The 15,174-nt window shown below is 36.6% G+C and overlaps 1 protein-coding gene across 2 annotated transcripts in view; it reads right to left on the minus strand.

The window, feature by feature from the left end:
• LOC124391167 (protein kinase C-binding protein NELL1-like) overlaps positions 1 to 15,174 on the minus strand; it is a 263,303-nt gene that overhangs the window by 195,936 nt on the left and 52,193 nt on the right. For both annotated transcript variants that reach the window (XM_046857567.1, XM_046857566.1), the window contains exon 4: positions 5,163 to 5,333. In XM_046857567.1, coding sequence (XP_046713523.1) covers positions 5,163 to 5,333 — 171 coding nt within the window. The remainder of the gene's footprint in view (positions 1 to 5,162; positions 5,334 to 15,174) is intronic.

Consider the following 15,174-nt stretch of genomic DNA (forward strand, 5'->3'; position numbering starts at 1 on the left):
CATTAGCCCACGCAAAAAAGTGGCAGCAAATCTATACACTTGTAAATTACTGAGCAACACTGTAACATGGAGAAAAATGAATAAAAACATGCAACGAAGAGTGAGAAAATGACAGAGTGACAGGTGTTACAGGAATACAGGAATTTTAACGTGCATTTTATTGTTGTAGGTGTGTATTAAAGCGGGTTGTGTTTAACAGTGTGTTAAGAGTATTTTGCTGCCACCTAAGAAAAATCAAAAGAAATTAATGAACAAACAGGAAATGGTCCCACCATCTCTCAGGAAGGAAGCATGGCTTCCTGTATCATGTTCATATAATCCAATAAGTAATTTTGGGAAATATAAAAATATATATTACTATTTTCGACAAAAATATTAGTACTTAAAACATCTGTTTGAAGCACAAATCTGAAAGCATGATTATAACCTCACTAAAGTGCTCACTCTGAGGTATCAATCGTTTAGCCACGTTCATTCGTTCTGAAGGTCAAATCTCTCAGAAATCTGATGGCAAGCGTCCTTTTGCCACAGCCTGAGAGCCAGGGAGAAAATCTCCAGATAAATATTTGTTTGCCTTGACGAAAGAGGCAGAGCTAATCGGTTTTCTCAGGGCTGAAATAACTCTTTCCCCTGTCACCTCATTCTACGCTGAGCTTAAAACAAATATGAGCTCACAACTCAGACCTGTCTGTCTCTAGAGTACATTACAAATGCAATATCTTAGAGCCTGCACTAGCGTCCAGAAGGTGCCTTGTTCAAATCCCAGCCTTGCCACAAAGTCACTGCTACACTGTCCGATGCTCTATTTGCACTTTACAATCTGGCCACTTTAATAGGAACATTGAAACTGTTATGTAATCATGTGGCAGCAGTTCAAAGCGTAGAATCATGCAGAGAAAGTTCAAGAGCTAATATTTACCTCTAACACAGCAGTGTCTACAGTTGTCACAAAATGGTGCAAAAACTATTCAGTAACTCCATAAAGCACTGAGTTGGCAGACTTTTGTCCAAATGTTTTGGATAGAAGCTCAACTTACAGTATATATTATCTAGTTTTTATAGGATATGATATACTCTCTTATCCAGGAAGACTTACAGTTATCTGGATATATAATATAATATTTTAGTGATTATGCTACCTGGGAATCTCCTGGGAATTTAATACAGAGTAGTGTCTAGATTACACATACTTATGGGACAAAACAAAAATTCTGTCAGCAGTTGGGAAGGCTGGTTTAAACTGACAGAAAGTCTAGACTAACTCAAACAACCACTACTTACAACCACGGTGAGCAGAAAAGCATCTCAAAAACCACAACATACTCATCTGTGATGCAAAGGGTGGCAGCTTTGGGTGCCTTCTGCATTTTCAAGGTAAGTAAAAATCAGATAATGAGATTTTATCATTAGCTCACCTCTAATCTGGATTTGTTTATATGCTAAAATGTATGATTGACAGAGCTTGATTTCACACACTGGGCAGAACCCTGAAATTTATTTTCCAGTTTGAAAAAATAAAAAAATAATACAAACACATTTCACTATTTTGTTTTCAGCAAAATTATTTCAGTTTCTCCGATCCAGTTTCACTGATTAGACTAACTGACCATGCCATAATCTCACCCTTCATCATTCTTCAACCTAATAGGTGTTCACACTGGTTACTTATCACACTGTTTCTTATCACGCTGGATTCTCGTCACACAATATTTTCGGTTCCATTTTTTGAGTAAATACACACCTAGCTTGTTTTTAGAGACAGTAAGACCATGGTTTAATAATAAGATACTCCAATTATATTTACTGACCAAAAAATTGCAGAACCACCTTTCTGCTTTCTAATGGCTAACAATAACAAGGATATCATGGAAAACATCTTGATAACACTAACAATTTTCAGGGCATCGCAAATTATTTCATCATTCTGTTGGGTGATATAAACGCATAAACTGGGTCAGTGGATGTCACATCTGTGCTGCAGTATTTCAGTGAAGTGCCAAATGTTGCAAACGATGCTGAATCTTGCTGTCACAGACACACAACATGGGCAATGCAAAAACAAGCTCAAATTTGGCCTGGGTGGCACATTTTTTAAATGACAGGTTAAAGCTGGCTAGCTGAGTTAACTTTTTCCTCATTGTACCATTTCTGTACATAGACTCTTTGGCTTTTGTTTTTACTATGTGTAAGTTGTGTATTTTCATTTTAAAATTTTTGTATTTTCAAAAAGTCATCCAGCAGATAATAAATAACAAACTACAAAACCTTTTTATAAATTTTGAAGTTTAGTTCTCTTTAGTTTCCAGGCTAAAAAGGTTTGTTAGTAACATCCATGTAATCTTAAATGAGCAGTGGTGGACAGGTACATATTAAATGTAATTCTTTACTATACTTCAGTAGCTGTACTTTTGCGTATTTGTACTGCAAGCATGCAGAAAGCCACTCTGTTTTAAACTTGTTTTTATTGCCGCTTGGTGGTATCTATTCAGCATGAACATACAGTTTTGTGTCAGTTCAACAGCAAGCAGAACATTAAGAGAGGAATAAATGATAAACTCCTGACTCTAACTTGCCACAACACCTTATTTACGTGTTTTACATAAACTGAGTGGATTAAGCATGATTATTGTAACAAAAATATATACAGTAGGACATTATGGCCATAATATATAAACTTTCTTTCGGCTTCTCCCATTAAGGGTCGCCACAGTGGATCATCCGTAATCGTGATCCACATGTTCAATTTGGCACATGTTTTACACTGGATGCCCTTCCTAATGCAACCCTCCCCATTTATTCAGGCTTGGGACCGGCAATAAGAGTGCACTGGCTTGTGCAACCCTAATGGCTGGGTTATGGCCATAATATATAATACATATAATACATATATATATATATATATATTAGGGCTGGGCGATATGGCCGATCTTTTCACAAAAAATCCGTTTTGCCATTTAGATCGATCGCCACTGTGAATGAGCAATAGATCAAAGTGTTTTAGCCTTTGCTAAAAATCAAAACCATTGCTAAGAAAGCTCAATTGGTGAACAGGGGTAGTAAAGTGGGTTATACTTAAGATCTCCCTAAGAAGAATGAGAATCTGAGGCCCATATGATGCTACTGTGGGCATCCCATTCTGGGTCCCGAATGATTTTCAGGCCATGTGTGAACCTCAAATTTTGGGGCCCAGGTGGTGCCACAGTGGACCAGCCCAAAGTATGGGTTGACTGTGGCCTGGCCATACTAAGTAGAGTATTAGGCTTCCAATGGGATCAATTATGGGGCCACAATATGCCCACGGAACTTAAGACCTTCTGATTGGAAGTCTAACACCTTAACCACTGACTTATTACTTCCTTTCCACACAACATTTAAATTTGTGGCCAAATTTAGCCCTTAGCCATAGTGACATACAAAAGTGTTTCAATGTCTCTATTAGCAAATTCATTCTGAAACTGGTTCATAAAAACGCAGACCGATAATGTCATCAGTATAAAACTGAAAGGAGTGCTAATTTAGATACTGCTGGAAGAGTTGAAGACCATGTTTTCGAAACCTAAAAGGACTAAAAATATTACATAGAAAATAGAGTTTACGTAAATCCAAATGCATTTAAGGTGGAAACAAGATTCAGCTTTCCACCCTGATTATGGCCATGAATAGCTCTTATTAAAAACAACTCTGCCATAACCCCTCAATCTTCTGTTTCTTAGATTTGCTTTTAGCATCAAGTATTTTATGTAAATGAGATGTTTATGAGGGTAAATTCTGGCGTCTCTTATGCATACGAGATGTGACTAGTGGGTGGAAGCTTGCATCCACGCAGCTGATTCATCACTTGTGCTCAAATTACCGCTCATTCCAATGTAGCGCAACACTGTCATGACTTCAGTTACAAATACTGAGTAAAATCCTTAAAAAAAAAAAACACACACTCGTTTGTCAATTTTGTGACTTTGTACTTTATACACATCCTAACCTGGTAGGTTAAAACTAACTTAAAATTCACTTGTGGAATAGGAAAATGACTCAGACTGTACTCATAATAAAAAATATGTGAATACATGAAATATAAAAATAATGGCTTATAAACAGCATGGTACTCTACTCCTATCAAACTCTGCTAAATGATAAACATGCATCATTATGTTAGTGTACAAAGGATGTGCATCTCCATAACGATGCATTGCGAATCAAATGCCAATTCATATCTGATGCACAATCTTTTCAAACGATTAACGCACCATTAACTGTTATGCCCATGCACCAATGTGAAACGGTGAATTTTATTATCCCTATAACATACCAGTTTTTCCCAGGAGCACAGGTGATACTTGGGCAGGGAACTCAGCTGTATTCCCAAATTCATGTAGACATTATGTGCTTAAATATACTATAGTATTCAAAAGTCTATTGTATGAATATGGTGCATATAGATGGATTATACTCTGCTGCATATGTAAAAATAAATAAATACATAACAAAAATACAAAAATCAAACGTTGCAAAATTATTATGAGGAAAAAACTCAGGTACTTAGAAATCATGTACAGAAGCTCCCTGTGTACAATAAAGTTACTGTACACTGTTTTGTTTTCAGGTCATGTCAGGTCAGACTTTTATTCACAATTTTAAACATACATTTTTTATGAGAGAAGAATCCAAAAGGATAAAAGAATGAATTCAAAAGAATATGAAACAATTTTCCCAAACACACACACACACAAGCCATCAAGACAAGCCCTAAACACTGCAATGGTCTCTGAAGCCTGATTTCTATCAGTATTGTTTATATTGATCATTATTTAGCTGAAAAGAGAGAACGCCATTAAGTAGTGAATACAACAAGCTGAACAAGAACAGAGGTTCTTTACATGCAGAGCGTTGTAGTCCCCCTGCTGAGCTTCTGTCTGAAGGCAGATATACTATTACGTTGAGAGCAATCACCGACATTGCTACATAAAATCACACACCTGCCTATAGTAAAAAGTCTTAGCCAGCTGGAGGAGGCATTTTACCACTCATAGAGTAGCTACGGATAACATAAATAAGCTGATACAAACCAATACACTTTCAGTGATGTAGGGGCACATTTACGACCCAAGAGAGATACATAGCTAAGGACCAATGTCAGAAGGAACCTGCTCAATACTAAAGCTTACCTGTTACAGTCGACGTGAAGCAGTAAATGACTGGTGCTAATAGACAAAGCAATTTTATGCCATTGTCCATCAGCTAGTCTATATGGGAAAGTCTCTGATTGCTGCTTTCCTTTGTGACGATATTTGTAGCGAATCTCCTCCCGAAGTCCACTACTCTCCAGTTCAAAGTAGCTGGAAAAAAAAAAGAGCACAGTTTTAGCATAAGAAAGGTGCTTTTTTCAACCTTTACCTCTTAGGCTTTACATTATTGTGCATATTCTTTCATGAAATATGTTTTGGTGATACACAGCCAAGTTTGTACTGTATATTAAAAAATTAGCTTAATTTGGAAAAGGGTGGAAATGGTAGTTTCTATTATTATCTATAACTGAGATAATTGTAAGTCGCCCTGGATAAGTGCATCTGCCAAATGCCATAAATGTAATGTAAAGTGTGATGTGTGATTAGAATCAGCACACTCGAAGCAGCAATGAGCAGGACATATCTTGTTCTTGAGGGATCATTTGTCTGGAATAATAAATGTCTCAAAAAGAACAGATAGCCAAGAGTTGAAGTGGTGGCGGATAGAGTGTCATGAAGTGGCCATACATGCTACTTTTAGAAAATAATAAGGAATGTGGCGTTACATATATATCTGAAGACGGTATATCAAGACTGTGTGTTCACTATATTTTGGGGTACTTCCAGGCTGTATAATGTCTTCTAATTTGATACCACAACCCTGAATCTTGAATTTAGCTTATTTCTTTACTTAGTATTTTAACCTTGTTATTGGATTGTTACTATAGATAATAATTGGCCATGACAAAAACTACTGCAATCTGCCAGAGGAATGTTAAATCCAAAAGTAACTTATTAAGCTAAAAATGTCATTATGTAGCAGATTTTGAGTAAGCTGTTTTAGCTGTATGATGTTGTAATCTTTGTTAAATCGTCTGTAAAAAAAAGATTATCTGCTCCTGTCTTGTGTCTTAATTTTCCCTGCATGTGTTTAAAGGTATAGTACAAGGGGCTATAGTATTTCACAAAAGTGAGTACACACCTCACATTTCAGCAAACATTCAAGTATATCTTCTCAAGGGACAATACTATAGAAATAAAACCTGGATATTTTTATGAGTAGTTAAAGTGCAGCTTGCATAGCAGTATAGATTTACTGTCCTTTAAAAATATCTCAATATACAGCCATTATTGTCTATATAACTGGCAACAAAAGTAAGTAAGTGAACATGTCAAAACGGTGTCTAAAGTGTCAATATTTTGTGTAAGCACCATTGTTATCCAGCACTGCGTTAATCCTCCTGGGCATGGAATTCACCAGCGCTGCACAGGTTGTTGCTGGGATCCTCTACCACTCCTCCATAATGAATAAACAGAGCTGCTGGATGTTAGACACATAATGCTTCTCCACCTTCCAATTGAAGATGCCCCACAGGTGTTCAGTAGGGTTCAGGTCTGGAGCCACTCCATCACCTTCACCTTCAACTTCCTTAGCAGTTGTCATCTTGGCTATGTGTTTGTGGTTGTTATTTTGTTGGAAAACTGATGTTTGTGCCAGTTTCTGAAGGGAAGGCATCATGTTCTGCTTCAGAATGTCACAGTTCATTTTAGAATCCATGTTTCTGCAGCAACAGAAAAGTACCAGCAGCACTCATGCAGCCCCACACCATGATGCTAACACCACCATGCTTGTAGGCAAGACAATTGTCTTGGCACACACCAGGGTTTCGTCACACATGATGGACACCCTCTGAGCCAAATAAGTTTATCTTAGTCTTATCAGATCACAGAACATGGTTTCAGTAATTCATGCTTTTGGACACGTCTTCAGCAAACTGTTTGTGAACTTTCTTGTGAGCCAGCTTCAGAAGAGACTTCCTTCTGCTGTGTGAGGCGTATGGTCTGAGCACTGTCCATGTCTGCAAACTTTAAAGCAATGCTGCCAGCACTCATATGTCTAGTTTTTAAGCCATTATCTGCCCCTGACACACAGCACAACTACTCAACTTCTTTGATGGACCATTGCGAGGTCTGTTCCGAGTGGAAAATGTCTTCTAAAACCTTTGTACTGTAACTGAGTTTTACGGTGTTACAGATTACAGATTACAGTTACAATTCTAATTTTCAAATCCTCAGAGAGTTCTTTGTCATGAGGTTGCATTTTTAAAGATCCAGTGGTCAGTATGAGAGAACTGTACTCAAAGCACTACATTTTAACTGCTCTTATACAAGACACACAGATTTGTATCTTTGTAACATGAAGAATAGGACATTTGGCTTTGCATAGTCAAATGGCGTACAGCTGTTATCACTTAGGGTGCACTTACTTTTGTTGCCATCTATTTAGAAATAATAGCTGTATGTTCAATTATTTTTAGAGGACAGTAAATCTATACTGCTATACAAGCTGCACACTGACTACTCTAAAATATATCCAAGTTTAATTTCTATAGTATTGTCCCTTGAGAGGATATACTAAAATGGTTGCTGAAATGTGAGAGGTGTACTCACTTTTGTGAGATACTGTACATGTTGTGTGACTGTTTTTTACCTGCAGCAATCTCTGCACTCCTCTACTGCTGTGCAGCAGGATAGTGGTGAGTTTGTATAAAATTTTTATGACAGTCCCAAATAATTATTCATGAGTGGTTAATAAAACACTGCTACACACAGCGATTATACACATTCTGAGCTGTAACTGTGCTTTAATGATGCGTGTGAAGGTCACTCATCATTACTCACACATTGCTTGCTTTACTTAATAAATCAGCTCCAGGTTACTATGATGAGAAGCATGATTAACCAACCAGGTTTATACATTTTTCTTTCCAGTTTTTCTATAAAGAATACTAGTCTTTTAGCTATCCTAAAAAAAAAGACAATTAGTTGATGCTTTAATTCATTTGATTCATTAAATGCAATCAAATTGAATTACCATAAATTGCATCTAGTTTACACATACACAGCGAATGAAAAGTCGATTGCCGTTTTTCCTTTGGCTCTTCAACCGCAGTCTAAATATGCTTAAATCAGACTACTGTTATTATTTTCTTTGTCTGTGGATGGAGTGTTAATTTACTTGCAACATTTCTCATTCATCTTATAACTGAGCCATGAACACAGCATTTTAGACTGGACTAACCAGAAACCAGTTAAATAGCAAAGCAGCTAGTATTAGCTAAATATTAGCTATAAAATATATTAATAGACTTGCATTTGAGACAACTCCTGCTATCAGTGTATAAATTCTTTTCTCCAATAGCTAGTAAAAATACAGTAATAAACCTTTGCCCAGTTCAGTGTAAGGGGCAGAGCAGCACCTTAACATCGAGATATAGATGCAAAACTGATTGAGCTCCATGTGGTAAAACGTCTTCTAAACATTTTGACTGCTTACACACCAGTGCACTAGTAATACAGTCTTATATAATGTCCACACACAAAACAGCTTGAACACCGACACTATAATCATAGACCCTGCACCCTGAAAGAAGGGTGTTTGGTAAAGGTACACCCACAACCACAAGTTTTTCTCGTTTTTGCAGCAGCCTCTACAAATGCATGAACAGTTTAAAATAAACTGGCCATATATCAAGTCTGACAAGACACATTTCCATTTTGTACCCCCAATTGAACGAGATCAACAGAATAGAATCAGAAAGCTTACGTCATTATTCCAATTCTTTCTAAGCAGAGCCTGTTTTTTTATTTTTTGCCATCACCATCACATTTCCCTCAGCTCTCCTTCCAACCAGCAGGCATTAATATGCATGAAGCCTGAAAGACACACTGCTCTGTGGAATACCAAACAAGGCTTCACAAGCCAAGAGATGTTGCTTTGTTTTTTGTCCTACGCTACTTGCTTATTCTGAGAAAGACAACCAGTAAGAGTGAAAGTTTCCCATGGCAGTGTTGCTAGTTGACCTGGCACAAACACGTCAAAGGGTAAGATCCAATAAAATACATAAATTATTTTCTGAGACCTCTAAAAGGAAAATCTATTCTAAAGTGATTACAGGTTGTGTCCAGCGAGAACTCTATGTTCACAAATTATATAAAGCAGAGGAGTCTAGTTTTCACATTTCAGAAAAAAAAAAAGAAGAAAAACTAATTTATCTGGTTCCTCAGCTTTTACTTGGCTGGTTAAATGAAGTGCATGTTGAGAGGAAACGAAAAGTCTACAGTGAATTTTAAAAGATTATAATTTGCAGGTAAGACTACTTTTGAACACGAATTCTCAGTCGAGGTAAATAAGACTCCAAATCAATTTCGAGTTGAACATAGAGCTAAATAAGGCTGAAATCAATTTCTCATTTCAAATCAAGACAAGCATTAAAATCGACTGTTTATGCATGAAAACACAATCAAACAAAGTTTACTTTTCAAACACTTTTCACATTTGATACTTTAACATTGTTTATATATATATATATATATATATATATATATATATATATATATATATATATATATATATTTTTTTTTTTTTTTTTTATATAAATGCTTTTCATAAATTGAGAATGCTTTCAAAAATAAAAATGTTAATAATATATTTTATCCATTAACAAAATGGAAAGAAGACAACCAGAAGATAAATGCAAATCACATCAATGTTTATTGTGACCACTTTTTTGGCTTTCAATTCTTACTTTTGCACACTTTCTACACTTGCACAATAGCTGGGATTTTGTAGGCTCAGAGTCAAGTGTATGATTAATCATTGATACCAAGCAAGTGCTAGAGATCATCAATTCCATATGTAGGTTGAAACAATAGACACAATGTTTCAAGACTGAAGGTAATTATACTGCATCAGCAAGGACTCTTCCAGGGAAAGATTTCAAAGCAGAATAAGGTTTCATGATGTGCTGTTCAAGTGATTTTGAAAAAAGCACAAAGAAACGGGCAATGTTAACTGTCTGCCAGTTCTTTGTTGGTGACACAGTTGGACATCTTCTGATGTCAAGGCAAGTGAGCATGATGTGTCTTTCATTCCACTGTATTAAGTTTCCTTGGTAGTGGGACCCAGGTACTGTCCAGAGAAGAAATGGCCCTCATGGAAGAATTGCAAACAAAAATCCATACATACCTGACATGGAAACAAGGATTAACCCTTCAACTATGCACAAAAACTTAGGAACTGGGGTGCAGAAACATGACAGCAGGTGTTCTGGACTGATAAGTCAAATTTTTTAATATTTGTCTGTAGCATAATTCAAGTTGTTTGCTGAAGGGATTGAGAGCACTACACTAATGAGTGTCTGCAGGCAAAAGTGAATCATGGTGGAGGTTCCTTGCAAGTTTGGGGCTACATTTCTGTAAATGGAGTTTAAGATTGTGGTCAGGAGTTATGGCATCATCCATGCAAAGAAATACAGGCAGATTTTTATCCATCATGCAATATTATCAGGCAGGCATCCGATTGGCCCCCAATTTATTCTGAAGAAAGAATATGACCCAAAACAACCATCCAATGTCATTAAGAACTTTCTTCAGCAAACGAAGAACGAGTAGTTTTAGAACTGATTATTTCACCACCACAGAGTGGGGGCGAACTGATTGGGAGCTGTTTCCTTGAGAAGTTTTGACTTGGATCTTAGGTGTAACGAGCTAGATAAGCAAATGCATCACCAATACTGTCCTTTCTAAATGGTTCAAAACATACCCCAAATGAAAGCAATGAAAAAACATCAGGTCCGATGCAAGCTGCATGCAGTAAATGCTTTCCTGCATTTACATTAGGCAATGCAAGTGACTACAAGGAGGCCAGACATAATTTTAAAAAAGAGACATAAAGAATGCTAAAAGACTATACAGACTGAGACTGGAGTGTCACATGTTGCAGGGATTACAAAATATCCCATACTATCAAGGCAGGCGCACTGGCAAGATCATTGACAGCCAAATTACACCACACAGTTCTGAAGAATTTATTGCCTGCTTTGAGACCTACAAAAAAGCCCCACTGGAGAGTAAGATGATTATTGGGTGCACACAAAACTCATCATTCACAGTCTCATCTACAGATGTGGGAAAGACCTTTAGAAAAACTCATCTACAAAAAAATCATCTGGTCCATATGCCATCCCTTTGACATGCTAGCTTATATATGGTAGCTGATATCAAGGATATATTTAGCTTATCTCTTGTCCAATATAAACCAACCTTCTTCACAACCTTGCTCACACCCAGACCATCACCCAGTTTGCATACAAACTAAACACAGAGGAAGCTGTCGGCACAATACACACTGCCTAACCCCATTTAGAAAATAGGGACAGCTACTGTACGGTCAAATACTGTTTATTCATTAAAGCTCAGCATTTAACACAATGATACCAACTTACCCTATTAACAAGCTTTCCAACTTTAATGTGTCACCCACTTTCTGCAACTAGATTCTGGACTTTCTAACTGTCAGACTATAGTTCTTCAGAACTACACTACACTACACTACAATACACTACATTACACACCTGGAAAGTCAAGAAATCTCAACAGTGTCTAGACTAGAGATGTGGAACCTCCCACTGCCAAAACCTTCTATGTATGTGTATGTGACAAATACAATTAGATTAGATTAGATTTTTTTTATTTGATCCTGGCGGGTGTCCTGCATTACCCCCACCCTGTCTAAACAGACATTTACAAATAAGGACAACACTATGGACCACTACTGAGTGTACCCCATGCAGGACTTTGCACATGCAAGTCTTTATGATTTAACATTACATATGCCCTTCATGTATACATATACTTTTCCTCTTTGCATTTTCACATTATTTGTATTTTTGAATCTGACATGGCTGAAGGTCATGCCACTATGTAAACTGTTTCCTCTCACCTAGAGGGTAGTGAGGAAGAGATTATTCAGGGCATGTTGATAAGCACAGGATGGACTTCTGGTGATGACTAGGCAAGGACATTTCTAAAGACACTTTTTGCTATCTTCAGACTTTTTTTCTCGCCGTGCTGGTATTCTCTAATGTGGAGCAATATATCCAGTGCATATAATCAGATCTTAAGTGGGCACACCTTCAACTTTTTAGAGGGTTAGGGTTATATTTACCTATATTTATTTATATTTAGTTAGGGTTATATATTTTGTTGTTAGTATCTTCCACAATGTCTAATGGCTATAGTATTTTTAATAAAGAGTGCAAAGACAGCTGGCCTAAAAGTAAATGATAATAAATAGTGTAATTATTCAGAAAGTAAGCAAGAGAGCACAAGGTAAGGTCAAAGAGCACAAGGTGCCAAATTGTAAGTATATACTATAGAGGTATATGTCAAAGTGTGCAGAAAAGGTTCCACAGTTTCACTTTTGCAAACACTTGGCATTGAGACATGTGTCCTCTACCTCTGGCTTTCCATGGTCTATACACTTTGCTTCAGATTCAGGTTGATTATTAGAACATCCCTAAAGATTTTCAGGGAAAAAAAGACAAAATATCTAATTAATTAATCTGTGATCTACAAAGAGAATGAATTAATTATTAATTCTCTTACAAAAATTAAGTCACTCTTGCTAGAGATATTGCATAAGAATCTTAGGATAGACAGATTGAAGATTTAAAATTACACTTTAACCAGTCACTGTATTCTTATGCAAAAGTACACAAATAAACTAAACTATATTTATGGGAAATAATTAATATTGCTTGTAAAGCACATTCCATTACCTTGTGGAGGCTTTAATACATCTTATGTTCATAATGTCACAATCAATCAAATCAAGTAAATGGCCTTTAAAAAAAAAATACTTATAAAAATTTATACGACTAGGGACGTCATTAGGGACACCAATGTGGACACAAATGGATTAACATGCAAACTCTGGAGAGGAAAAAATAAATAAGCATGTAAGTCACAGTGCTTGACAAAGGGAAACAGAAACAGAGCTATTCTACTTCACTTCACTGCGCCACACTTGTGAATACCTTTGTGTGTGCACTATTATGTGGCACTTGATAGCCACTTACTGATAATGTTCTTCACGGTCAGGTCACAATTCTCAACCCCTTTTGGTCAGCAGGCAATCAGCATGTTAAAAAAGATGGGACGGCAAGGTTTCTTTACCAGAATATCGGCATAAAAGGATTTTAACAAGATAATTAACAGACATCTATATATACCAGTGGCAGGCGGTCAGGGCCAGCAAGGCCTTCTCTGCTGGCCTAAACACTATCAGAAGCACTGACCTACATTTACAACCTAAATTCAAATTTTTGTTCCATGAAATTGTATTAATTTATTCCCAACAGTTTATTCTCTTCATGTTGAAGTGTTTCTCTTGCCTGCACTGCTTCCAGTACATGTATGTGGATGTTAGATTTTTTTGTCCAATTACATTTCAGCCTCTATGTGCTGCCATGTCAATCAAATCTGCCCAGGGCCTCAAAGTCTGTACTGCTGGCCTTTTTACCATAGTCTCCTTAAGAAATAGTTCTGTTTTTTTAACCAAACAGATTTCATATTCGCCTCACAGATTTCATAGCATCAGCCTTTCCGTCCTCTGATTGGTTGGCCAGAGCAAAACTGTTACAGCCAAGTTCGACTAGCAAAACATGTCTGCAGTGCGCTGCACATATTAATACATCCGAGTAAGACTTTTTTTATGCCTTCGGAGGAAGAAATATTGATTTGGTCTCGGACATACTTAAAAATACATTTTCAAGAAAAACTAGACATTGTGAAGAGAGGTCGGCCAACCCCAAAGCTAGCTAGCTTGTCTCAGGGTTTGTTCGCCACTTCCAGACCAGTGCCTACGAGCCGTACCACTGGCTTAAAGCCCCTGAGGAGCGGTGTAATTTATTAGTATGCATCTCTGGTGAGTATGTTGTATTTTATTAAAATCTTTATGTTTTTGTGGCTTAGGGACAACTCACAGTACTGTGAATGTACTGTAGTAGCCCAGCCAGAGCCCTGAATTTCTTAACCTATTAAACATCTCTTGAGAGACCTGAAAGTGGCTGTATACCAACTGTCCCCATCCAACTTGAGCCAACTTCAGAGGATTTGACATGAAGAATGGCAAAATATTCCCAATGCAAATGTGAAAAGTTTTATACTCAGGGTTGTAATTGTTGCCAAAGGTGCTTAAACAAGTGGTGAGTAAAGGGTCTGAATACTTATGTACATGTGATAATAAATTTTTTATTTTATTCACAGACTTTTCTAGAATTTCTAGGTCTTCATGTATATATATAAAATACATAAGTAACACATAAATGTTTGAGGAGCAATAAAATTAGCATTTTGCAGTCATAGCCTGAACATTTAAACCCTGATTTAAAGACTGTGTTGAAGATGGCAGTGCACTTCAGAGAAAAGATAAAAAAAAAAAGTGTGGTGCCAGTAATTGTCTAATAATTGTGTAGATAAAATTGCATCTGAACCTGAGTGAATTTGAACCTGTGATCTCTTGATTGTAGACAAACTCATTTAATGTCACTCAGGAGTCAATGTGGCTGCCAATAATTTTGCCTGTGAATTGCTGATAAATATATCTGCTCTGCAAATATGCACACAGGACATATGTCTTAATACTAAATACATTTTTAATAAGCACAAATATTACAGTATGTGTAAATCTCACGTGACGTTTGTTGATTGAACAGCTGAAAAAATTTGCCACTGAGCCCACTTTAAATAAAAGCTTTTGCCAAACAAATAAATGAAGGCAAGCCCATGCTACCAAGCAGCAACTATAATAATATAATAATCAAAGGTAATTAATTGACATTGCAAAACCTTCACGTTTGTCGATTCATTGTAATCTATTAACACAAAGCACGTTTTGTGTACATTTGTATTGTCATCTCAGTTTATAAACAACATGACAGGTTAGCTAATGTGGGATTCTTAATTGTTATTGTGTGTTTCAAAGTTGTTTAGTTTTGATAATTAAGTAGTTGCTCAAATTTCTTATTTGCCATAAACAAAAAGGCTAACGTTTTACAAATTGTTAGGAGTTTATGCAGATTATAGTGCATATACTCAACTCACTATG

The sequence above is a fragment of the Silurus meridionalis genome, chromosome 9 (assembly GCF_014805685.1).
Source record: "Silurus meridionalis isolate SWU-2019-XX chromosome 9, ASM1480568v1, whole genome shotgun sequence".
In the NCBI taxonomy this organism is placed as follows: domain Eukaryota; kingdom Metazoa; phylum Chordata; class Actinopteri; order Siluriformes; family Siluridae; genus Silurus; species Silurus meridionalis.